Source organism: Martes martes (assembly GCF_963455335.1).
Source record: "Martes martes genome assembly, chromosome: 9".
In the NCBI taxonomy this organism is placed as follows: domain Eukaryota; kingdom Metazoa; phylum Chordata; class Mammalia; order Carnivora; family Mustelidae; genus Martes; species Martes martes.
Genome location: NC_137896.1, coordinates 66,549,678 through 66,577,295, shown reverse-complemented (window position 1 = coordinate 66,577,295; position 27,618 = coordinate 66,549,678). Strand labels below are relative to the sequence as shown.

The window sequence follows — 27,618 nt, the reverse complement described above, 5'->3', positions numbered from 1 at the left end:
CCCCTGTTGGTGAATTTTTGGAATGTTTCCAGTATTTGGGCTATTGTAAATAAAGTTACTATGAACATTCTTGTGCAAGTCTTTGTATTTGTTTCCATTTCTCTTAGATAAATACCCAGGATTGGAATTGCTGGGTAATATGTTAGATGTATGCAAATGTTAGATGTATAGGAGTCAAGAGTAGACCACTCCAAAATGTGTCACTTTGGCATATTAATTATTTAAAATTAAAGTTAGTTAAAAGGAGCCAGTGCAAGAAGAACATTCTGATCTCCCTTTGTCTCCAGAAAGCAGAAATCTTCCATGTGAAAAGTACCCTCCCTGTACCAAGAAGTAAAGAGACATCCTTCTTAACAGAGACAGGGAATTTGGACCAAGAAGTCTATATCAATAAACCTTATACTTTTTACTAATTTACTACCCCAGCCCAAATTCTGTTCAGAATTCCTTATTAACTAAAGCTCCCAAACATAATTTATCTTTGTCCTGTCAATTCCTCACATAGTTATTGTCTCTGTTTAAAAACTATAAAAAACTGCCTGCCTTGGTCATTCTTTAGATCTCAATTTCATTATTGGGCCTCCTTGTGCATATAATTAAACTTTATTTTTTTCTTCTGTTAATCTGACTCATGTCAATTTAATTCTTAGACTTGTTAGAAGAACTCTGAAGGTTGGAGAAAAAATTTTCCTCTCCAACATATGTTTAACTTTACAAAACTGCTAGACAGTTCTCCAAAGCAATTATACCATTTCACATTCTAAACAGGAATGTACAAGAGTTCCATTTCTTTTATATTTCCACCAATATTTGATATAACCAGTCTTTGATGTTAGCCTTTTTAAAAAGTGTGAAATGCTATCTCATTATGGTTTTACTTTGTATTTTCTTGATGCCTAATGATGTTGAGCACCTTTTCATGAGCTTTTTGATGACTTGTATAACTTCTTTTCTGAACTGTTGGTCAAATGTTTGACACTGGAAGACTTTGTACTTTCAGCAGGGTACAGTATTCTATTTATCATAGAATAGATTAAACTTAAGACAAGAAAAGAAAAGAATACAGCAGTTTAAGCCAGGCACTAAAATATCTTGAGGTTAAATTCAGCTTTTTTTAGTGAAATTTTGTGAAAGGGCTCTCCTTCTGCCTTCCCACAAGCCATTATTCCCATCATACCTTTGCCATGTATTCTTGGGCAGCCCCTTCCTTCTGCAGTTCTAAGTTGTGCAGTGGGTGTTTAGGCTACATGTGACTGTTTCTGATAATGTCATCCCTCCAATACCACCAGGCAGGGTGCAGAGTCCCAGCAACAGCCTTTGCTTGCCTTGCCAAATGCCCTTCCTGGTTGAAGTGAAGCTTCACTTGTTATTTCCTGTCCTATAAGTCAACTCTTCATTATATTTCCTGGTGTCCCATGGACAAATAAACAAACAAATGAATAAATCAACAAGAAGCTAAACCATCAGGATTTGTGTGCAACACCATCATAGTAATAACCGGCATGTATATGAAGCATTGCAGTTTATAACATGTTTTCACACATATAATTTATTTTTATCTTCAAAACAGTCATGGGGCATCATTATCATCTCCATTTTACAGATGAAGCAAACTAAGGCTCAGAGAGGTTAAATGAGTTGCCCATGGTAATCATCCCTGGTTGTTCTTGAGACTGGATTTCCCAAATGGTGACATGGTGGGGCAACCCAGGCTCTAAAACCATAGACCAGTATTGGGAGATGGGGATGAGGAAGGAAAGAGGACCAAGCAAGCTTGAGATACTGGGCTCTTTTAACTCCCAAGAGTGCTGACCTAGGTTAGCACAGGGCACAAGTGCAGCTCTCTCTGTGATATGTTCTGAGGAGTCCTTCAAGGAACTCCCATCAAAATCTATTTCCAGGGGCATGCACACTGCCTTAGATTCCATCATCATTCCTTTCCTTCTATTAATTAGGACAGTACTTCTTCTTTTTTTTTTTTTTAAAGGATTTTATTTATCTATTTGACAGACAGAGATCACAAATAGGCAGAGAGGCAGGCAGAGAGAGAGAGAGGACAAAGCAGGCTCCCTGCTGAGCAGAGAGCCCGACGCGGGGCTCGATCCCAGGATCCCGGGATCATGACCTGAGCCGAAAGCAGAGGCCCCAACCCGCCGAGCCACCCAGCGCCCCAGGACAGTACTTCTTAAACTTTTCCACTGAAGCTCTCTCAATGACATAGGCATATAAAGGCTACCCTGGGTAGATGGTGGTTTGGAACAGAGTTCCAAGGGGGAGTTGAAAGAGAGAATTTTCTGAATCTGGTTTTTTATCTTAAAAATTAAAGCAGATTTAACTTTTTTCCCCACAATAAAGGTGTGTATTTTCAAAATCCATGTATTTTATTATAAAAATAATAATTTTTTTGCAAAGAGGTGTGTGTGTGTGTGTGTGTGTGTGTGCGAGCGCGCACATGCCTGTGTGATGGCTGTCCTCTAGTTTCTGCATCCCCTTGGCAAACAGACTCATTTCTCACTTTGAAAAAATAAGACTTCAGGTATTGAAGACACCGGTTAAAATTTAAAATTAAATTTTACCTGCAAATGATATTACTTTAAGTTTAGGTCATTAATTAATTAATTAATTAATTAATATAATTCTGTTATCAGATTAACCTAAGGGGAGCAGAACATTGGTTTAGGAAGCAGAGAGGCAACAGAAAAAAAATTTAAAAATTCTGTAGAATTGCCAAAGGATTTGAGTCTTGTCTTGGGCTTCAGTATCACAGTGATAGGCATTGTGACAGGAATAATGATTCCCCAGACTGTGATCCCCATCTAGCCTCAGACTATGAGCTACAGCAATCCGAACCTGGATCTAAAAGTCTCCTGACTATTACGACAAAAAGAATCTTGATTTTTCAATGTACTGTATTTTTCAGTCATTTATATTATTTTCGGCAATTCTGGGACTACTCTTGACAAATGCAAAGTTAAAACTTCCGTTGGTCTTGCTCATATCTTCTGCAGCTCACCCAGCATGACAGGGAAATCTGTAACTATGGCTGAGACCAACAAATAAGCAAGCAAGCAAACAAATAACATACCTTTCTTACTGCCCCTGTCAATATGAAAATGATTGATGATCAGGATCCTGAACTCAAAGTTCTACTACTTGTCAGTTACAAGATAGAGAGGAAAATTTACTTTGGATCCACCCTAAAACACAGGAAGAATTGCATGGCATTTGTGATTTTGATGAGAACTAAAATGCAGTCCAAGTTACCCTGAAAAATTGTAATACAGACTTAATACATATTTAAACCTCTCTGTTTAACCTCCCATATTTATTTCCTCTTCTGGATCCAATAGATTGCTGGAGCCAGAGGAGGGTCTGAAGATCATCTGTTGTCATCCAGGTTTTTTACCCTATAAATGGGGAAATGATGTCTAGACTGGTGACCTACCCAAGGGCCCTCAGCTGGTTTACGGACAGAACTAAGACTGCAAGCTGGATCCCTAGACTTCTGGGCCAGGGGTCTTCCTGCCACACCCTGCTTTGGTGACACAGAGGGAAAGCAAGCTGTTTTTGTGGAAGCTACATACATTTTGGCTTAAGGTCTCTTGGCGAGGTCATTTAGATGTTAGGGATAATTGGAGTCCTCACCCCTAGGACCAGGAACCACAACTAGAGAACTGTTTTCTTGAAAAGTCTTAGAGGTAGACAACTGTTTGGGAGGTTGATGGAACTCAGGGGACTGGTCATAGGGCTTCATTTGTATAGCAAGAATACTTTCTTTTAAAAAGATATATTTATTTATTTTTGAGAGAGAGAGAGAGAGAGAGAGAGAGCAGGAAGGACAGAGGGAGAGGGTGAGAGAATCTCAAGCAGACTCCAGGCTAAGCGTGGGGCCTGAGTTCAGAGGCTGATGTGTGGCTCTATCCCATGACCCCTAGATCTCAACCTGAGCTGAAACCAAGATTCAGATGCTTAACTGACTTCACCCAGGTGCCCCAAGGACATTTTTAAAAGAGATTTTATTTCTTCATTTAGAGAGACAGAGAGGTGTGCCTGGGTGGCTCAGTTGGTTAAACATTTGCCTTTGGCTCAGGTCATGATCCCAGGATCCTGGGATCAAGTCCTACATCAGGATCCCTAATCACTGTGAAGTCTGCTTCTTCTGTTGCCCCTCCCCACTGCTCATGCTCTCTCTCTCTCTCAAATAAATAAAATCTTAAAATAGTAGTAGTAGTAGGAGGAGGAGTAATAAAAATAATAATAATAATTTTAAAAAAAACTACAGAGAGATTGAAAGAGAGCATGAGCAGGGGGTGGGGGGGTGGCTGACGGAGAGGGAGAGAGAGAATGACAATCAGACTCCATGCCAAGTGCACAGTCTGATGCCAGGCTAGATCCCATGACCCTGAGATCATAAGCAGAGCCAAAATCAAGAGTCGGATGCTCAACAGACTGAGTCACCCAGATGCCACAAGAAAGGATGTTTTTTTGCATATAGATTATATTGTTACTTTGGGAAAACAGGGGGTCTGATAGAGATTATAGCAGATGACTCATCCCTCCAAGTTCCTCCTGGCACCATCAGTACAACCCACATGTACAGTCACTGTTAACACCCTTGGGAAGAGATGGGGAATCATTCATTCTGTAAATTACTTTTCAATGTCAAAATTTTCCTCAGACCCTTATAGGATAGCATCCACACTTAACCGTTCATTGGGTTTTAGGTAATTAATTAAAAGTTAAGCTTTGGAATGCAACAAACCTGGGTGCAGACCTAGGCTATGCCCCTTACTACTGTTCTGCCAGGCCTACTATAGAAACTCAATGCATGTTATTAGTGAAGATATAAAGTGACAGCCTGTGAATTCAGTTGATTCATATTTGTATTTAAAAATTACAACAGCATCAGGGTGCCCGGGTGGCTCAGTTGGTGAAGCATCTGTTTTCAGCTTAGGTCATGATCTCAGGGTTGTCAGATAGAGCCCCATGTTGGGGGTCTGTGCTGGGCATGGAGCCTACTTAAGATTCTCTTTCTCTCTCCATCTGCCTTCCTTACCCTTCACTCTTTCTCTCTCCCCTCTCAAAAAAAAATTACTACAGCATTACAAAAAAAAATTACTACAGCATTACTACTACAGACAAATGACTGCTAAATATCTGCAACTGGAGTGATTTATTCAGATCACAGACAATGTTTTGTGTGTAAATTGATTGATCTGAACCTGTTGTAATAATTAGTCTGCAGGGTCATCAGTCCATAGCACTAGTATCTTGGACATAGTAGGAAAGCATGGATTTTGGAATCTTATAGACCTGGGCTCAAATCCCAGCTTTGCCATGTCCTGACTGTGCCATCTTTGACAAGTTGCTTAATTTCTCTGAGTCTCAGTTTCCTCATCTCTAAAATAGGAATAATACCTATCTTACAGAGTTGTTGGAGGATTGAATGATATATGTACATAGGAACCTGATGTATGATGGGTGTCAAATAAATGTTTATTTGTATTCTCACAATTTGAAGAAAACTTAATAAGATCCACATCAGTTTGAAGGCATTTACTTAAATTACAGAAGGCCTGGACATTAAGAGCTTCATACCTAGAAGGACTTGTAGCCCCACTATGTGAAAACAGGGAGAGGAATAAAATAGGCTTCCAATGTTTTAACAGTACTTCAAATGTTTTGTTTTTACTTTTGTTCTATAGGAGCATCTACCTAGAATCTTTTACACACTTTTCATTCTTCCTTTATTCCTTCTTCTTCCTTTCTTCTTTCTCCCACCTTGTCCTGCGGGGAGCAGGGGAGTGGGGGGGAGGGTCATGAGCACAATGTCTGTGTAACAGCCCATGTGCTCCTGAGGACCATGCTTGAGAAGCTGGACTCACGCAAAACCCCTTATTAAAGAGTAGCCCTGACTGCAAGCATTGATGGTGGTAGAGCCAGCCCCTGCCATGAATCATTTTCGTGATAGTCAAGGCAGGAATCATCATTGATATAGAATATCCCCACCCTTATTCCCTGGAATGGAAGGCTGGAGGACACTTAAAGGGAAATCTATTCTACAAATAGAAAAGCAGGCAGGGCAGAAGTGAAAACAATGAGGTAGTGCAGAGATCAGCTTCATGAGGGCATGATCTCCTAGAAGCTGTGGTTTATTCATGGCCAGGGAGCCTAGCAAGTTGTTTACTTAGGGCCTTCATCTTCATTACCTCCCGCTCAGTCTCTCTCACACCTGTGTTCACCTGGTGGATTTATGGAAGGATTGTGTACAGTCTTAGAAACTTCTGACACTGGTAGTAGGACCTGTGTTAGATTTCTTCCCCTTTGGAAAATGTGCTTGCCTATTTCAAGAACGTCCTTTCCATTTCTTATTCTCAGGACTGCACAATGTGCTTTATCTCTTCTTTTGGACATAAGTGTGAAGAAAGACACTCCATCCTTGAAAAAATTTTCATCCATGGCCGAATCTTTTTTTCCCATTTCCTCAGATAGTTTGGGAAACTAGTGCTACTCTCTGGCTTTGTACTGATCTCCCAGAGCAGGTGGGCACTCTTGGCTCTGTTTGTCAGAGTATAATTGGAGCAAGGAGCCATGTGACATATTGGTATGCAGATCATGTGACAATGGAATGAGGAACAAAGAGCAGGAGGCTCAGCCTTCAGGCGAACAACCAATCTGGGAATGAGAGCTGCTCATATTTTCTGTTTATCTTTTTAATGCTAATTATCTGTTTCTTGTTCTCAAATTTAGAAGCTGTTGACCCAGCTCAATTTTAGATACCCAGAAACTCTCCACCAAATATATGCCTCCAATATAACTTGGGGGTTCATTAGATTAATTAATTAATAGTGGTTAATAAATGTTTTGAAATATTTTTATTAAAAGGGCCACCTAAGTACAAAGTGTCATTATAATCGGGTCTAATGAGGTCAGTGGTTTAAAGAGAGGGTTTTGAAACCATATATAAAGCTCCTCCAACCATCAATGGTACAGGATGAAGGTAAAAAGAGGCAGGTAAGTCTACGTGCTGGAGTTTAGAATCTCCTCCACAGGGGCAGAGCCACATTGAAGTTCGGATCAAAGCAAGGTAATCATAAATCTACCAACTAATGGGTTCTCAAATTGTTTAACTTGTCTTTTAGGACAAAAGCCACTGCTTTGTTAAAGCCTGGCGTGCAGGGTAGTGCTGAAGACAGGGGACTTTCCTAAACAGAGAGGAGAGACTTTCTCTGCAAGGTCACAAACCAGGTTAGTGCTCACCTTCTTGTATTATGTAGAACAAGTAAGTTGTCTTTTGAATGAAAACAAAGATAGAGTTGGTGGAGGAAGGTAGGGAACACAGCAGACCTCTTCTGAGTTATGATCTCTGATGCTCCTCTCAGTGGTTTGTCTTGGTTTTCTAAGGAGACTACAGTAGAAGAATAGGAACAAAATTGTGATATGAGCAAGACTGGAGAAAGGATGGGCATATGTGTTAGCCTAACATATTTAAGTTATTTGTAGGCTCATGTCAATATGAAATTGGATTAAAATGAGTTGGAAGATCATACTTAGGAAAGAGTGATTCAATGAATCATAATACTGAGCCTTTGAGACTAATATCTTGGAACTGGCAAAAAGGTATTATACTGGAAATGATTCTATACTTTCTTTTAGTTAAAACACATTTCCTTCAGGAAACTTTTAAGTTTTAAAATTAACCAGTTTCTCTTTCAAATTATAATAGGAGCTGTAGGATAAGATTCACAACCATGCTGTCCTCTATCCTGTTTTGGGGACTTATTGCCCTCATTGGTAAGTCATTTATTGACATTTAGCATCTTTTGCAGGGTGTCTACAAAAACGTGTAGCATAGTCATGAATCAGAAAAAGCAATGGTTACATGTAATCATTAGGGCTCTCCTAATCAGCCTGGCCATGAATCAGCTGCTGACATCTATAATTAACAGTGTATTCTGCTTGTCAAGCAGGTAAAGGCACTGTTAGTGGGAATTTATGGAACAGTGCCTTCAGAGGCAAGACATATGAAGATAAAATTATTAATACCAGGCAGTAAATAAGTTAAATGAGTATAGACAGAAAAAGACTCTAGTCTGGGAGGAGTTTAGGATAAAGAGTTCACATCTAGTCAGAATGTTGAGACCAGAAAGTGGAGGATGTAATACTTGAGGAATGTTTGGTATTATTTGATAAGAGAAGAGTCTGCTGGATGGGTAGAATGCCTTTTGTATAGGGAGGCAGAAATGAATGAAGAGTATTGGGAGGCGGAACCTGGGTGGCTCAGTGGGTTAAGCCTCTGCCTTCAGCTCAGGTCATGATCTCAGGGTCCTGGGATCAAGTCCCGCATTGGTCTCTCTGCTCAGCAGGGAGCCTGCTTCCCCCCCGTCTCTCCGCCTGCCTCTCTACTTACTTGTGATCTCTCTCTGTGTGTCAAATAAATGAATAAAATCTTTTTAAAAAAGAGTATTGGGAGTACAGTAAATAGATCAGTGCAACAGTACAGAAGTGAGGATTTCTGAGGGTAAGGTTAGAAAGGTAGGCTGGTGAGATGCTGAGGGACTTTGAATAAGAAAAGATTGAAAATTTGGCATAGGAAAAATGAAAAGCCATTGTAAACAATGTTTAAGTTGTCTTTATGAATAGAGTGAAGTTTGAGAAAAAAGTGTTTCTATAATGTTTAATTCTAAATTTGAAAAAGTGAGGTTACAGAAAACTGATAATTTCCGATTATTTATATGGTCAAAGGCAAAGGAACATAGTTTTAAATTTTTATTCCTTCTTTAATTTCCAGGTAGGAGCAGAGTTATATAGCAAGTAGACTAATTATGAGCTACTCTACTACCTATGCTTAACTGAAAGGTGACTATAATTACGAAGGGCCTGTGTGTTTATGATGTCAACACAAGTAGTGTAAAGTCCATGGTCATATTCTAATCCCCTTAAAGCAAACTTAGATACATAAGCTGGGAATCCTGGTTAACCTACGCCTTATACCTAAAGACTCTGGTTCAACAGACCTGGTATGAGGAGTCCAGAAATATGCATTTTTAATAAGCATCCAGATCACATTGATAACTGTGGTCTGTGGGCTACACGTGGAGCATAGCAAAGGCCAGCTCTCCAGTAAAAAGAAATTGATACTTTTTTTTTCAAGATATCATTTATTTATTTGTCAGAGAGAGAGAGAGAGCCCAAGCAGGGGGAGCAGACAGAGGGGGAAGCAGGGTCCTTGCCAAACAAGGAGCCCGATGTGGCACTTGATCCCAGACCTGAGCCAAAAGTAGATGCTTAACTGACTGAGCCAACAGGTGTCTCAAATGTAAACTTTTGACATACGGGCTTGATCCAGATAACTTAGATAATTCCTTTACTTCTCATTCATTCATCAATCCATCCATCCATCTATCCAATATCCATTTACAAATATTTATTAAATGTCCACTTTGTGGGGCGCCTAGGTGGCTCAGTCGGTTGAGTGTCTGCCTTCAGCTTGGGTCATGATCTTGGGGTCCTGGGATCAAGTCCCACATCAGGCTCCCCACTTGGTGGGGAGTCTGCTTCTCCCTCTCACTCTGCCCCTGCTCGCTCTCTCTCTCTAATAAATAAATAAAATCTTTAAAAAAAAAAGAATGTCCACTTTGTCCCAGGCACTATTCTAGGTGCTGAGGAGGAGATAGGATAGGGAAAAAAGTATTCTAGGAAGAATACTTAGATAGGAATAGATAGAAAAAAAGAGAGGAAGAAATATAAGAAGGAAGGAAGGAAGACATGTCAGGTGGTGACAAGTGATGTAAATAAAATAATGTAAGGTAATGGATGATAAGGAATGCGGCATGAGTGTGTTGCCTTTTTAATGTAGGTAGAAAAAAAGGCTCTTTAATAAGGTGATTAAAAAATTTGTTGTAGAATGTTTCAAACACATAAAATGGGGGAGGCAACAGTGTAACTCCCATGTACCGTCATCAAACATCTATGGTTTTCAACACTTTGCTTTCTTATTTTATCTATCCCTCATCTCTGCATTTTTTGGGAGGGAAGGAGGTTAGAATATTGTGAAACAACACAAAAGATCAAAACATTTTATCTACAAATGTTTTAGTATGTGTCTAAAATGTGTAAGGACCAGCTCTGGTACAAGAAGATGTTCCTGGCTCACCTGAAACATTTCCTGCCCCAGACCAGAAATGAGACTTTTTTCTGAAGTGCACTGGTTCCTCTGAGTGGGAAATAGTATTTAGAGACCATAGTATAAGTCCCAGGGGTGCTCCATTGCTATGGGGTGTAATTCCTTCCAGGTCTTTTCAGTGGGGAGAACTTAGACAGTATATATATATTTTTAAAAGAGAAAAATAATTATGTATTCATACTGATATTCCATATTAATATTTATGAATACAAAGGATTTACTAAAAATCCTGGCTCCTAATAGTATTAACATGATTATTTACATATATTAGTTTCAAAATAACTATGACAGTATTACCAACCAATGATGATCCTGTGCATATAGTTTAAGATTTACTTATGATTCTTTTTTTTTTAAAGATTTTTATTTATTTATTGACAGAGAGAGAGAGAGATCACAAGTAGGTAGAGAGACAGGCAGAGAGAGAGGGGAAGCAGGCTCACTGCCGAGCAGAGAGCCCGATGCGGGACTCGATTCCAGAACCCTGAGATCATGACCTGAGCCGAAGGCAGAGGCTTAACCCACTGAGCCACCCAGGTGCCCCTTTACTTATGATTCTTCACGTTTATAGGATGTATTCCACTAGTGGTATATATTTACACTGACTTGTTTTTAAGTAGCCAGAAATAATCCTCTTCTATATGTCAATTAAATTTTCAATTTGATATAATGTTAGATTTGTCTTTTACTTTTTAGGATTTTTTCTATTCAATTTAAAATTTTAAATTATAGAAATATTTATATGGCTCCAAAATAAAAACTATAAAAAAGGTACATTTAGAGAAGTCTCGCCTCTATCCCTGTCCCTTTTACCTCTTCTTATCTTGCCCCACAACTAACAATATTTATTAATTTTTGGTTCATCTTTGTATTGTTTCTTTTGAATATATAAGGAAATCTCTCTCTCTCACACACATAGACAAACACATATAATCATATATTCTCCTTTTTTCAAACAAAGAATATAATTCTAGAAATATTATTCTGTACCTGGAAATAATGTTATAGAATGTTATAGAACCATATATCTATACAGTTCTTCCTCTTTCCTTTCCGCAACTGCATAGTAACCTGTGTGTGGAAGTGGCTTAGCTTACTCAGTCCCTATATGGATGACACGTGCATTGTTCCCAGACATTGCCTGCTATAAACAGTGCTGAAACAACAGCCTATTGCAAAATCTCCTTCCACAGCAATGCATAAGACTGCCTCTTCCCCCACAGCCTCATTGTCACAATACATTGTCAAATTTTTGGATTCTTGCCAATTAAATTGGCAAAATGTAGTGTCTTGGTGATGTTTTATTATAGTATTCTCTTTTGAGTGTGGTTAAGCACCTTTTTATACATTTAAGGATTCTTTTCTTTTTTGTTTATGAACTGTTTATTCATATCTTTCACTGATAGTTGGTACTTGAACAGAGTCCCGAAGGCAGTGAGGCAGCAAATCATGTACATACCTGGAGGAATAGCATTCTAGGCAAAAGGGTCTGTAAATATAAAGGCCTTGAGGCAGGAACCTGCCTGGGATGTTGAAGGAGAAGCAAGAAAAATGTGACTGGAGAAGAGTGAGGAAAGGGAAGGAAAAGTCTGAAAGTGAGCAGAGACCAGATCAGACAGGGCTTGAAGTCCACAAATGACTGATTGAAAACCACTGGAAGGTTAAGAGAGAAGAATGATATGATCCCATGCATGTTTCCAGAAACCAGTCAGGGTGCTGGGGAACAGATTGCAAAGGTGGGGGAGGAAGATCGATTAGGGAGCTTTTATAATAATCAAGATGAGCAATGGTTGTAGTTTGGACTCTGGTGGTAGCAGGGGTGGAGAAAAGTGGTCATATTTTGGTTATATGTTGTCAGTCTGCACCCTCACTCACAGCTTCTACACCTCTATCTTACATATGATCTGTGTCATGGAAATCTATCTATTCATTCATTCATGTGTATTTCCTACACATATTGGATGCACAAAGTTCTATGCTGAGGGCCATGGAGAGTGCCAATGCCACACTCTTTGCATCACATGGAAATCCAAACTACTTAGAGAAATTTAATGGCTTTGCTGATTTCTACTGGTTTTATTATCTAAATAGGCTTTCTAAGTATTCTGAGTTACTTGACAATTTCACCATCTGACTTCCTGATACATTTATAATAGCTTTTTTTTTTTTTTTGCCTGTTTGTAGTTGGGAGAAAGTAAATTGTACCCATATTTTCATTTGTTTTGATGAGCTTTGTTTTTTAAAAAGTTAATCTTTAGAGTCGCTTTGTTTTCCTTCTAAAATCCATATTTATATGGAGTAGTTCCAATGATTGTGTGCCTAATTCTAAGATAGTCTCTTTATACTGTCAAGTTAATCAGAACTAGACCTACAGTGAGTGGGTAAAATCCATCTCTCTATTTAAAAACACCATTTTTTTAAAAAACACCATTTACAACACTAATTGAAACAATGTAGTATTTTACATCAAATATTTTAGTAAATATATTTCTTATAACAAGTATTTGTAGTCTTAAGATATAAGTCAATAGTTCCAGGAGCTATTAGAACAAATTTTCCAATTTACAGAAAAGCTCTTTATCTCCTTTAGTAAATAGACTTGGACAGTAAGTCACTTCATAAGAAAAAAATAAAAAAATAAGAATAGGATTTAACTTAAGTTTTTATGGTAGGTTGAATTTTATTTCTAATTTTACTAATTATACTTAGAAGCTCAACTTCACAGAAACATGATATAAAATGGATATTTTAAGTTAATGGTACCCTTCTTTTTTAACTTAAGTGGTATTACTATCCTTCTTTCTTATTTTCTTAAGCAAAGGCAATTGTTAATCCAGATGTTTATATCCCCAGATGTAGAAGTGGTAGAAGTGTCTTAAAATTTCTTTCAGAGTTCCTGCTTAAAACTGTAGTGGCAATTTTAATTCTGATCAAGATTGTAGCAAATGTTTTTGAGACCTATAAAAATTGGTTTTCATAATACTTTGTACAATGTTTAGAATTAAGTACTTCTTTAAAAATTTTCAGGAGTTCCTGGCTGGTTCAGTCAGTGGAGCATGTGAGTCTTTTTTTTTTTTTTTTTTTTTTACTGATACCTAATTTTTTAGTGTCTTTTATTTATTTATTTATTTATTTATTTATTTATTTATTTGTCAGAGAGAGAGAGAGAGAGAGAGAGAGTGAGAGAGAGCATAGGCAGACAGAGTGGCAGGCAGAGGGAGAAGCAGGCTTCCTGCTGAGCAAGGAGCCCGATGTGGTACTCATCCCAGGATGCCGGGATCATGACCCAAGCTGAAGGCAGCCGCTTAACTGACTGAGCCACCCAGGCATCCCGAGCAGGTGACACTTGATCTCCAGGTCATGAGTTTAAGCCCCATGATGGGTGTGGAGACTGCTTAAAAAAAATTTTTTTAAGGTTGGAGAAAATGGGTTGGGGAATCTTCTGTTCTGTGTTGTCTGATGAGCTATCCTAGGGGTCTTCGAGAGCATGTTAGGAAAGAGTAAGTATGGCTTCACCTTGGTGAGACTTCACCTTGGTTTAGTAATGCTCATTATAGCAACTCGAGCAATATTTCTCACAAGTTTCCTGAGAATTATCATTCTCTCCCCCCAGGCACTTCTAGGGGCTCATACCCCTTCACTCACTCAATGAACCCTCACCTGCATCCCCGCTTGTACCATGGCTGCTATGGTGATATCATGACCATGGAGACCTCTGGTGCCACCTGTGATATAACCAGGTTGATGAACTGTGGTAAGTGAAAAGCAAAGCAAATATTTGGCTTTCCCCCTTTCATCATTTTCATATTCTCCCTTTCATCATTTTCATATTCTTTTTTAGGAGGTAGCTTAATTTTGAAAAGGTATAATTGCTGTTATAGCAAAAGATCAAAGTTAAAAATTAGAAGTAAGGGGCGCCTGGGTGGTTCAGTGGGTTAAAGCCTCTGCCTTCAGCTCAGGTCATGATCCCAGGGTCCTGGGATCAAGCCCCGCATCGGGCTCTCTGCTCAGCAGGGAGCCCACTTTCCTCTCTCTCTCTGCCTGTCTCTCTGCCTACTTGTGATCTCTGTCTGTCAAATAAGTAAATAAAATCTTTAAAAAAATAAAATAAAATTAGAAGTAAGCAGAATCTTGACAAACCTAACAAACTACTCCTATTCATTTTCCCTCAGTCTTTCCAAACCTTACCCAAATTTGTTTATTTCTACATAATTAAATGATTGCTTACATTAAATATTAAATTCTGCCTTTGTTTTTTGTTTGTTGTGTTTACTTCATGTTATAGCATGAGCTTTTTAAGAGAGCTTCTTGCTCTTTGTACATCCTCTCTTTTGTAATCCTGTTCCAAAGTCTTCTTCATGTTATCCCAGTATTAGAACATCAGCGCTGGAAGCAACTACAAGGTCAATCTAATCCTACTTCCCCAATTTATAGATCTGAAAACTGAGGCTCAGCAAGAAGAGACTTCTCATGGGCCTGGAGCTAGGTAGTAGCAGAACCAGACTCAAATTTAGGTTGGCTAACTTCTAGTTCAAGAGTCTTCCCAAGGCACCAATGTGGCAGGTAACAGAAGAACAAGAAAGAGAGCAGAAGTGGTACTGCCTGGGGTGTGGACCTTTCTGGGTTTATGCAATTAGAGATTAAAAAAATGTCCTAGAATAGTTGTCCCAAGCTGTGGGCTGTGGTCGGGGTTGTGATTGACTTACTAAACTTTGAAAAAGTGTTCTCTTCTGGAGTAAACAGTTTATTTTCTATTGACTTAGGGATCCGTGGTTCTGAAATGTTTGCTGAGATGGATTTGAGGGCCTTAAAACCTTACCAGATTCTGATCAAAGAAGTTGGGCTGAGGTACTGTGTGGACCCTGCTCTCATCGCAGCCATCATCTCCAGAGAAAGCCATGGTGGAACTGTCCTGGAAGATGGCTGGGACCACAGGGGACTTAAATTTGGCTTGATGCAGGTACTTGACAAGAAAATTTCAGTCAGCCCCACTTCATCCTTCCTTATGGAAGTTCAAACCAAACTAGATGCCCATTGGTAGTACTTTCAGGCTTCAAAACACCCTGGTATTTCAGCACAAGTTGTACTTCTGTATTTCTGTAACATGTCTTTGGTATTTAATTCCAGATTTAGCAGTTTTGGGGTATCTTCAGAAAAAGTATTTTATGAGTTTTAAAACTACAATTTGCAATTAATAATATGCAACGCACTTAAATTGAGAAAATCTTATAAAGGGCACTGATTAGAGGTGTACATTTGGGGTTCATAAAGTAGTGAATTTTATCTATGGATCAAAACACTATAATTAAGCTCTACTTGAATCAAACGGTTCTTTAGGCAAATTGGAGGAAGGGAATCCAAATTATCTGAATGTTTGAATTTTTATTTTAAATTGTCTGTGGAGACCTAAGCTTTGAACTATCTCAATTAGAAATGAATTTTTATCTTTGACTGCAAATGTCTAGTCATTGAATGCTAATTATTTGTTTTGAAACATTTTCATATATGTATATTCGAGAGTTTAATGAAAACTATGCCACACCCACATCTCCCAAATCATACTTTGTCTGACTCTCTTTTCTGTGAGAGAAGGTAGAATTGATTCTGTGGAGATAAAGCCACGAGACCGTGGCTCTGCACTTGAACACAAGGAATAGAAATCAGGAATAGTAGAAAAATGTGCAGCTTCATCCAGATACTGACATTATTATCTGATTTTTCTAGCTTGATAAAAAAATTCATCACCCTGTTGGTACCTGGGACAGCAAAGAACACCTTTTGCAGGGTGTTGGGATTCTAGCAGACAAAATTAAGGCAATCCAGAAAAAATTCCCCACGTGGAGTGTGGCTCAACACCTGAAAGGTAGGTCATGTTTGTGGAGCTTTGTTTAAAAGAGCAGTGCGTGAGACCTCTGAAGGCCAGATGTGCCCTGGGCCTCCTTGGGAGTATTCCCAAGGGGCCACCAGTGGGACTTGACAGAACTGCCAAAAGGCTGCACTAATGCTCTCTGAACAACTGAGTTACTTTGAGGGATCTTCCTCCCCAACTTCCATTTCCCCTCCTGCCAGATGTTGGTGTTCATATCATATCTCTCATCAGTTAATGCAAAAGCTATTGCGAAAAGAATGTTTGCCTTCCTCTGATAGTTTTTTTTTTTTTTCCTAATGCAAGAAATCAACCACTTTCTTTGTTTGAACAAATGTTTACTCTGAGCTATGATACCAGGGTTTTCAGTATCATATCTAAGTGGAGGTCTCTGCTTGGCTGATCACAGACCTCAAGTTCAGCATCATCCAGATTGAATTAAGTCACTAGCCTCCCACCATAAACTTGCTCTTTCTTCTGTTTTTCTGTCTCTTCTCTTTTTTCTGTCTCTGTGAATCGCACCATAATATGTCTAGTCATTCCAGCCAGAAAACCAGATTTCTTTTAGGTTCTCTGGTTCCTTCTGTTTTCATATCCCACCACATCAAGTCCTATTAAGTGTACCTCTTACAGACCCATGGAGTGCATATAACTTTCTCCTCCCACATTTACCGTCCTTAATTTAGAATAAAAAATTTCTGTTTTCAGTTTCAGGGTCCTTGAAATCAGGGATCAGGATAAGGGGTCTTTTTCTCTATATATCAGAGCAAAGCACAGTCATGTAAGCACATAAATAACTATAGAAGATTAAAATTTTGAGGTAAAATACACATACACACATGCATACACACACATATCCCTACAAAAAAATGATTATGTCTTGGGTACCATTATGTACCCTGCACTCATGTGGCACCCATCCTGGCACACAGTAGGTGCATAAAAACATTTATTGAATGACTGAATGAGGCAGTGAATAAATGAGTAAATTTTTAAAAAATGAGTAAGTTATTTAATGACTGGGAGAATGCTATAAACATTCTCAGGCTGAAGATTTGCTGGGGATCAAGTTTTGCCAGGCCTGGACTACATTAGAAGCAAATATGGCTTTTGCAGGAAGAAAAACAAAAGTCTTTTAAAAGGAGAGAGAAGGAAAACAATCTGGAATTTTCCAGAGATTCTTGAGGTGGTTGAACTTTTCAGGAAGGGAGGGAGGGGGAAGGAGAATTTGGGACTGCCTGCTTTGAAAAACTTGCCTGGAGGGCTGACATCCTGGGAATGCTCATTTCTTATTTCTGCTGAAAGTTAATATTTCAATCTGAATCTCTATTTCATTTCAGGTGGTCTCTCAGCCTTTAAGTCAGGAATCGATGCCATTGTCACCCCAACGGACATAGACAATGACTTGGTCAATGATCTTCTTGCCAGAGCTAAATTCTATAAAAGACATGGCTTCTAAGCAAAGCTCTGTGGGGGGCCGTGTTGACAGGCGTTCAGATGGTCCCTCTTTGTGAGTTTGATATGGATGTATTGTAGCCAACACAAAGAAATGGTTGCAATTATGACAGAAAATTCAGTTTTCTTAATGCAAATAAGCATCAAAAAGAGAAAAAGAAAAGGAAATCCACCCAGTTCATAATATGATTTCCATAAAATGTTCACAGACATATATGCACAATTATTTTATAGTAAATGTGAATATCATAGTAAGTGACATCTACATATTTCAATGAGACCCTATTTTATTCCATGATTTCAATGCCTGCTGACTCCTGTTTTACCAAATTGCTATCAGGAAAGTCTGACCTGAGCCTTTGTCCTTTTCCAAGTATTTGTCCAAGCCACTAGGGCTTTGATTGTAAGATATGCTTAACTCATAAGCTAGTCAACCTGTGGGACAACGAAGAAACTAGAGATGGAATTCTAGCTTCACAAGTAACTGAGAGCTGACTGTGGTGAAGCTGATCTTCCAAAAGTGAATGCCATGTCCCTGGCTCACACCAATATTCTGTGTCATCTTCCTCTTGTTTGCTGAAGATCCAGGGACTTGCTTCTTCTATTTTCAGGAATTTCTGCCACACACTTGTTCAAAGAGTCCACTCCCCACAAAACATGGCTGAAGATAAGCATAAAGGACCTGAATGAGTTATAGTTCTTTAATTGCAAGCAAACGTAACTAATTCTGGAAGTTGAAGGAATAAAAGTCAATTATGAGAAGGCTATCAAAAGACTCATAGAAACAACAAGGTCAAAGACAGGAAGAGAAACCAGGTAACTCTGTGCAGCAGGAACCAATTGACCATACTTGATAGCATCCTCAATGCATGAATGAATTAGCACTCTCCTTGCATAAATGTACTCCAGAGAGTTTTTCTTCCATCCTTACATCATTCTGCTTCACTTTCGTAGTTCCAGGAGAGAGACTCTGATGGGCTTATCTTGGGTCAAATACATACCTACGCCTTGGCTACTCTGCTCTTTGGTCTTGCCCAGACTACTCACAATGGGAAAAAGTTCCCTAGAATGAAAAACCTGGTGCAGTTTTTGGCTTTACTACCATCCTCAGGAGAGGGCACAAATAATAATGTTGGAGCGTAAAACCCTCAAAGTCCCTGCCGACAATGGCTCCTGCTTGGCTTTTAGCTTTTGGGGGGAATATTTGATAAAAATTTCTACCCATTACTTTTCTTTCTGAGACGGAATCAAAATTAAACCTACCTACCTCCGAGTGCCCACGGAGAAAGCTGGGTAAACCTTCTCTGCGCAACAACCTCTTAACCTAGCCTGAAGATTTGACTCAGGCAGAACTGGAACCCCATATTACACTGGGTAGAGTCAATGGTCAGCTAGTATGGCAGCCTTGCGGAATACAGTCCAACATCTCTTATACTTGGTTGAAGACCACACTGTACCAGTTGTTAAAGATTTTGACATCTTCCCTGCATGTCGCAATCCAGAATGTTTACTTTACTTAAAAGTGATTTCCTCTGGGCTTTCCACCACAAGCATGTACTCCCCTTCAATTGCCAGCCTCTCCAATGTCACTACTAAAGCAATAAAGTACATTTAGGTGAGAAAATTTCCAAGTAACTTGAAAAACAAGAAATAGTATGCTGACTTAGATTCTGAATCAATTCCCCCAGTATTCTCTTTATGACTTGGATACCAAGAAATGTTCTATAGCAGAGTCTATATTTAAGGTGTCTAAGGTTGATTCCTACAGAAACAGACCCTGAGACAAGGAGTCAGGTCCAGAAAGCTTATTTGAGAGGTGCAGGGACTTGGTGATACAGGGAAGGGAAGAAAGATAATAAAATGTGGTCATCGAACCAGCTACTGTGGTGGGCACTGGCGCTCAATCCTCCAAGCAAACATCAAGAAATGGTACAAAACTTAGAGTTCAGGATTATTTTACCTAGGGGATAAGGAGCTGGGGTATTTATACATCTACTCTTAAGAGTCCTTGATCGGGGGATCTCCCTTTTGAGGGCTGGGGGAAGGCATGTTACTTCTGTGCTCCTCTGCTCCATCATGCAAATAGGCAGCACACTTTTCTGCAATTCCAAGGAAAAGAGATTGTAAGCACAGAAATGCAGATAATGGCAGTTGGAAATTACCTGAGAATCCAGGAATGCTTAGGGATATGGGAAGGTACCGAAAGCATCTGCTTCACAAAGGTTAGATATAGCTGGAGGCTGGGGTACCTTCCAACACTGCTTGCTTTCCTCTGTGACCTAACAATGTAGTAAGAACAATATGGAAATAAATACAAGCCTCATTATGCCTCATGGTTTCCATAATCTATTAGAATTACTAATTAGATATGATAGAACTGTCCCAGTCTATTTTTCCAGTTGATACTAAGAACAATATTAAAGATGTTAGATTCAATTGTGGCTCCATTAAATATTCTTTCAGTCATCCTCAACTTTCTTTATAATTTTTTTTGCCTATGTCCTTTTCAGTGGTAATGAATGGCTCTGTTTACATTCCAGTGTGTACAATGTCACTTCTTTTTGTTGTCTAAAAACTAAGCTCTCTCTGGAAAATGAAGAAAGATTGTCTTATAAATAGTTTTGAAAGCAACAACAACAACAAAAATTCTCATCCTTTCCTTTCTTTGCAATCAATACCTCACAGGACTTTAAGCATCAGTGCTAAGAACATTATTAGAGGTCACAGATATGGAAGAACTTCCTTCCCTTACTTCCTCTGCATTATGCTAAAGGAACATACATGACTAACGGCCCTAATAAGACTAACCTCGAGTATTGTGGAGACTGAAGGAAAAAGTATTTGAAAAATTACTAAGCAGTCATTGGTGGTGTTGTGGTGGCAGCATCCCCAGAATGAAAGGCTTTGCAAGCAGGGTGGGGGTCATGAAGACACGGGATTCCTGGGAGAGAGGGAGCTCTGAAAGTTAAAAGACTCTAAAGGTGAAGAGACTGACTGCAGTTTTCTTCTTTGCCAGCCCCACTGGGTGGGTATAGCCTGTGAGGCAGCCCTTAGTTTGTCTGCCTAGTGAATACAAAAGGGAGTGGAGTTATCTCTCAGTTACTGCTTTCTAGTTGTCATCTGGACGTTTATTTGTATTCGATTTAAAATCCACTATTTTTTTAAGATTTGTTTTAGAGAGAGAGGGCATGCATGCACACAAGTGGGAGGGGCAGAGGGAGAAGGAGAGAAAAATCTCAAGCAGACTCCATGCTGAGCGTGGAGCCCAGCCCGGGGCTCAATCTCACAAACCCAGAGATCACAACCTGAACCAAAACAGAGTCAGACACTTAACCAACTGCACCACCCAGGCACCCCTAAAATACTCTATTTAAAAAAAAAAAAAAGCTTTTTTATAGGGGCACCTGGGTGGCTCAGTTGGTTAAGCGACTGCATTTGGCTCAGGTCATGGTCCTGGAGTTCTGGGATCGAGTTCCACATCGGGCTCCTTGCTGGCCAAGGAGTCTACTCCTCCCACTGATATCTCTCCTCTCATGCTTTTTCTCCCTCTCTTTCTCTCTCTCTCTCTATCTCTCTCTCTCAAAATAAATAAATACAAATCTTTAAAAAAAACTTTTTAAAATTGTGAATCAATATACATACGGAAGAGTTTGTGTAATAACAAAACCGTTTAGCACAATAAATTATTTAAAAAAGACTAGCCACAGTGTCAAAAAAGACTAGCCACAGAACAGAAGAAGGTATTTCAACAAGTAAGTAAATATTTTATTGTAGTCTAATGAATCAATCTATTCCCTTTTTATGGGACCCAAAGTGATATTTTAATTGGTTTTTATAAAGTTTTTTTAAATGACATTTCATTAATATTTTATTCCAAGTCTCATGAAGGAAAAAAAAAACCCACTGGAAATTCAAATCCGACAATTCATATGTTAAATTATACACTTATTGTCCTGCTTAATTTTTTCCTTGATTTTTTTTCAATTTTTAAATTTTGGTAAAATACATATCACAAAATTTACCATTGTAACCATTTTTAGGTGTACAGTTCAGAGGCATTAAATACATTCATAATGTTGTGCAATCATTACCACCATCCATTTCTGTAACTTACTTCGTCTTATAAAATCTATACTCATTAAACAATAACGTCCAACCTGCCCAGCACCTGGCAATTACCATTCTGCTTTCTGTCTCCATGATTTTGACTATTCTAAGTACCTTATATAAATATTACCTTATTCTTAATATTTCTCATGCCCCATTTAAGGAGTATTTTCCATCAACAGATTATGAAGATATTCTCTTACCTTACTTCTGAATGCCTGCTTTGTATTTCACATGTGGGTTTATACAACACTGAATTTTTGGTGTGGTGTGATTTAGAGATCCAATTTAAATATTTTTCTTTGTAGATATCTAAAATTGTCTCAAAAACACTTATTGAAAAGATCATCTTTCCCTCACTGCCCTGCATTACCATCTCTATTTCTGATCTCTCTCTTCTGCTCATTGTTTACTTATTTCTACTAGGAAGAAACTGAGTTAGTATAGCTTAATTGTGAGTCTTGATTCCTGGTAAGACAAGTCTTCTAACCTTGTTTTTCTCCTTAAATTTTTATATAAATTTTATAATTAGCTTGTCAATTTCTGGAAAAATAACTGTTAGGATTTTTTTAATTAATAAATTTTGTTTTTTAGAGAAATTTTAGAATCACAAAAAAACTGAGCAGAAAAAGTACCAGAGTTCCCATATACTCCCCAATCCCACACATGCACAGCTTCCCCCCATATCGATATCCAACACCACAGTGGTATATTTGTTATAATCAAAGAACCTAAACTGACACATTATCATCTGAAGTCCATAGTCTATATTGGGTTCATTCTTGGTGTTGTACATTTTATGGGCTTTGACAAATGTATAAGGACTTGTGTCCATCATTAGAGTATCATACAAAATAGTTTCACTGCCCCTAAAACTCCTATTCATCCTTCCCTCTGTCTTCCCCCAGCCATTGATTATTTTACTGTCTCAATAGTTTTACCTCTTCTAGAATGTCTTAGTGTGTACATACAGTGTGTAGTCTTTTCAGACTGGCTTCCTTCACTTAGTAATATGCGTTTACATTTCCTCCATATCTTTTCAAGGCTTTATACCTCATTTCTTTTTAGCACTGAATAATATTGCATTATCTAAATGTACCACAATTTCTTTTTCCATCACCTGCTGAAGACATCTTGGTGGCTCCCAATTTTTGGTAATTATGAATAAAGCTGCTATAAACATTTGTGTGCAGGTTTTTCTGTGGGCACAGTTTTCGGTTCATCTGGGTAAATACCAGGACAATGATTGCTGGATCACATGGGAAGGGGATGTTTTGTTCAGAAACTGCCACACTATCTTCTTTTTTTTTTTTTAAGATTTTATTTATGTATTTGACAGATGGAGATCACAAATAAGCAGGGGTGGGGGAAAGCAGGCTCCCCACTGAGCAGAGAGCCCCATGTGGGGCTCGATCCCAGAACCCTGAGATCATGACCTGAGCAGAAGGCAGAGGCTTAACCCACTGAGCCACCCAGGCGCCCCTGCCACACTATCTTCTAAATTGGCTGTACCATTTTTCCCCATTAACAATGAGTGAGAGCTTTTGTTGCTCCACATCTTTGTCAGGATTTCATATTGTCGGTGTTCTGGATTTCAGCCATTCTAGTAGGTATGTAGCGATCTTGTCATTTTAACTTGCAATTCCCTAATGACATATGATGTTGGACATCTTTTCAGAATGCTCACGTCCCATCATATATCTTTTTTGGTGAAATGCCTATTAACATCTTTGACACATCTTTTAATTACATTGTTCATTTTCCTGTTGTTGACTTTTAAGAATTCTTTGTATGTTTTGAATAACAGTCCTTTATCAGATGTGTATTTTGCAAATATTTTCTCCCAGTCTGTGTTTTGTCTTGTCATTCTCTCGACACTATCTTTGACAGAACAGAAGGCTTTAGTTTTAATGAAATCCAGCATATCAATTTTTTCTTTCATGGATCATGTCTTTGGTGTTGTATCTAAAAAGTCATCAATATACCTGAGGTCACATGATATCTTCTCCTATGTTATCTTCTAAGAGTTTTAGTTTTGCACTTTGCATTGATGTATAGATTCATTTGGACTTAATTTTTGTGAAGAGTGTAAGGTCTGTGTCTAGATCCATCTCTCTCTCTCTCTTTTTGGATGTGGATGTCCAATTGTTCCAGCACCATTTGCTGAATACATGATTTTTGCTCCCTTGTATTGCCTTTGCCTCTTTGTCAAAGATCGGTTAACTGCATTTATGTGTGTCTATTTCTGACCTGTCTCTATCCTGTCCCATTGATCTATTTGTCCATTCTTTCTCAAATACCACACTATCTTGATTAATGTCATTTTGTAGTAAGTCTTGAAGCCAGGTAATATCAATCCCTCCAACTTTGTTCTTTAATATTGAGTTGGCCATTCCTGGGTCTTTGCCTGTCCATATAAACTTTAGAATCAGCTTGCTGATATTCAACAAATAACTTGCTGGTATTTTGATTGGGATTACTTTGAAACTATAAATGAAGTTGAGAAGAACTGACATCTTGACAAATTGAGTCTTCCCGTAATAAACATGAAACATCTCTTTACTGATTTAGTTCCTCTTTGTTTTCTTTCACAAGAGTTTTGTAGTTTTTCTCATAAAGATATTATACATATTTTATTAGATTTATACCTAAGTATTTCATTTTTGTGTAGTGCCAATGTAAATGGCAATGTCTTTTTTATAAGATTTTATTTATTTATTTGACAGAGAAAGAGAGATCACAAGTAGACAGAGAGGCAGGCAGAGAGAGGGGGAAGCAGGCTCCTGGCTGAACAGAGAGCCCAATGCGGGGCTCGATCCCAGGACCCCAAGATCATGACCTGAGTCGAAGGCAGAGGTTTAACCCACTGAGCTACCCAGGTGCCCCATGTCTTTTTAATTTCAAATTATACTTTATTCATTGCTGGCATATAGGAAATCGATTGGCTTTGGTATATTAATCTTGTATGCTGAAACCTTGCCATAATTGCTGATTTATTTTAGGAAAATTTTAGTTGATTCTTTAGGATTTTCTATAGAGACAACATGTCATCTGAGACAAAGACAGTTTTATTTCTTCCTTCACATTCTGTACACCTTTTATCTCTTTAATGCATTAACTAGGACTTCCAGTACAATATTGAAAAGCAATAGTGAAAGGGGACATCCTTGCTTGCTCCTGATCTTACTGGGAAAGTTTTGAGTTTCTCACCATTAAATATGTATGTTTTTTGTGGCTGTTTTTTTAATCAAGTTGAGAAAGCTCCCCTCTATTCTTGGTTTGCCAAGAGTTTTTCCTGTGATGTGTATTGGATTTTTTGGATGATTTTTCTGCATCTATCAATATGATTGTGTGGTTTTTCTTCTTTAACTTGTTGATGTGATTAATTACATTAATTAATTTTCAAATGTTGAAAAGGAGAACCCTCTTACACTGTTGGTGGGAATGCAAGTTGGTGTAGCCACTTTGGAAAACAGCGTGGAGGTTCCTCAAAAAATTAAAAATAGAACTACCCTATGACCCAGCAATTGCACTACTAGGTATTTACCCCAAAGATACAGATGTAGTGAAAAGAAGGGCCATATGCTCCCCAACATTCATAGCAGCAAACTCCACAATAGCCAAACTGTGAAAAGAACAGAGATGTTCTTCAACAGATGAATGGATAAAGAAGATATGGCCCATATACACATCAGAAAGGATGAATGCAGCTTTTGCATCAACATGGATGGGACTGGAGGAGATTGTGCTGAGTGAAATAAGCAGAGAAAGTCAAATAGCATATGGTTTCACTTACTTGTGGACCATAAAGAATAGCATGGAGGACATTAGGAAAAGGAAGGTAAATATGAAGGCGGGGGAATCGGAGGCAGAGACGAACCATGAGAGACTATGGACTCCAAGAAACAAACTGAGGGTTTTAGAGGGGAGGAGGTTGGGGGAATGGGTTGGCCCAGTGATGGGTATTAAGGAGGGCACATATTATATGCAAACAATGAATCTTGGAATATTACATCAAAAACTAATGATGTACTGTATGGTGACTAACATAATATAATAATAATAATAATAATAATAATTCTTTTCAAATGTTGAACCAGACTTGTGTATCTGTAAATCCCACTTGGTCATGTTGTACAATTCTTTTTATATGTTGTTGGATTTCACTTGCTAACATTTATCATTCTGAAAACTGAAATTCTTAAGGGTCCTTAGGAATTATGCTAAATCTACCCTCCCTATTCTCCATAAATGGAATGACAAGGCCTGGATGACAGTGCATCTGTTTACAATATAGTTCACTGCATATTTTAGGCCCATGATTGAGACTTACTGCTCAGGAAAAAAAAAAAAATTCCTTTCAAAATATTACTACTGGGGATCCTGGCTGGCTGAGTTCACAGAGCATGTGACTCTTGGGGTTGTGAGTGTGAGCCCCACATTGGCTGTAGCGATTACTTAAAAATAAAATCTTTTTAAAAATCCCAGAAAATATTACTATTCATTGACAATGAACCTCAAGAAATGGGAATGCAAATTGGTTCAGCTACTATGGAAAACAGTATGGAGGTTCCTTAAAATTTTAAAAATAAAACTACTATAAATCCCACTTCTGGTATAAGGTGGTTCTCAATGTGGTTTTAATTTGAATCTCCCTGATGGCTAGTAATGATGAACATTTTTTCATGTGTCTGGTAGCCATTTGTATGTCTACATTGGAGAAGTGTCTGTTCGTATCTTCTGCCCATTTTTTGATATGATTATCTGTTTTGTGTGTGTTGAGTTTGAGGAGTTCTTTATAGATCCTGGATATCAACCTTTTGTCTGTACTGTCATTTGCAAATATCTTCTCCCATTCCGTGGGTTTCCTCTTTGTATTGTTGACTGTTTCCTTTGCTGTGCAGAAGCTTTTGATCTTGATGAAGTCCCAAAAGTTCATTTTCACTTTTGTTTCCTTTGCCTTTGGAGACATATCTTGAAAGAAGTTGCTGTGGCTGATATCGAAGAGGTTACTGCCTATGTTCTCCTCCAGGATTCTGATGGATTCCTGTCTCACATTGAGGTCTTTTATCCATTTCGAGTTTATCTTTGTGTACAGTGTAAGAGAATGGTCAAGTTTCATTCTTCTACATATAGCTGTTCAATTTTCCCAGCACCATTTATTGAAGAGACTGTCTTTTTTCCACTGGATATTTTTTCCTGTTTTGTCAAAGATTATTTGACTATAGAGTTGAGGGTCCATATCTGGGCTCTCTACTCTGTTCCACTGGTCTATGTGTCTGTTTTTATGCCAGTACCACACTGTCTTGGTGATCACAGCTTTGTAGTAAAGCTTGAAATCAGGTAACGTGATGCCGCCAGTTTTATTTTTGTTTTTCAACATTTCCTTAGTGATTCGGGTTCTTTTCTGATTCCATACAAATTTTAGGATTATTTGCTCCAGCTCTTTGAAAAATACCGGTGGAATTTTGATCGGAATGGCATTAAAAGTAAAGATTGCTCTAGGCAGTATAGACATTTTAACAATGTTTATTCTTCCGATCCAAGAGCATGGAATGGTCTTCCATCTTTTTGTGTCTTCTTCCATTCCTTTAATGAGTGTTCTGTAGTTCCTTGAGTACAGATCCTTTACCTCTTTGGTTAGGTTTATTCCCAGGTATCTTATGGTTCTTGGTGCTATAATAAATGGAATCGATTCTCTAATTTCCCTTTCTGTATTTTCATTGTTACACCAGTTAGAATGGCCAGAATTAGCAAGACAGGAAACAACATGTGTTGGAGAGGATGTGGAAAAAGGGGAATCCTCTTACACTGTTGGTGGGAATGCAAGTTGGTGCAGCCACTTTGGAGAACAGTGTGGAGATTCCTCAAGAAATTAAAAATAGAGCTTTCCTATGACCCGCAATTGCACTACTGGGTATTTACCCCAAAGATACAGATGTAGTGAAAAGAAGGGCCATCTGTACCCCAATGTTTATAGCAGCAATGGCCACGGTCGCCAAAC

At 38.5% G+C, this 27,618-nt stretch overlaps 1 protein-coding gene across 2 annotated transcripts; it reads left to right on the top strand.

Moving 5' to 3' along the window:
- Positions 1-6,989: 6,989 nt before the first annotated feature.
- Positions 6,990-20,136, top strand: LYG2 (lysozyme g2). 2 transcript variants are annotated; one of them, XM_080812618.1, is made up of 8 exons: positions 6,990-7,014; positions 7,143-7,248; positions 7,504-7,620; positions 7,727-7,794; positions 13,800-13,940; positions 14,950-15,146; positions 15,911-16,049; positions 17,393-20,136. In XM_080812618.1, exons 4-8 carry the CDS (start codon positions 7,752-7,754, stop codon positions 17,509-17,511), a joined length of 639 nt encoding a protein of 212 aa, XP_080668744.1. In that variant the 5' UTR covers positions 6,990-7,014; positions 7,143-7,248; positions 7,504-7,620; positions 7,727-7,751; the 3' UTR covers positions 17,512-20,136. The 2 variants fall into 2 exon arrangements, with proteins under 2 accessions (XP_080668744.1, XP_080668743.1); XM_080812617.1 differs by lacking the exon at positions 7,504-7,620.
- The last annotated feature ends 7,482 nt before the right edge of the window (positions 20,137-27,618 follow it).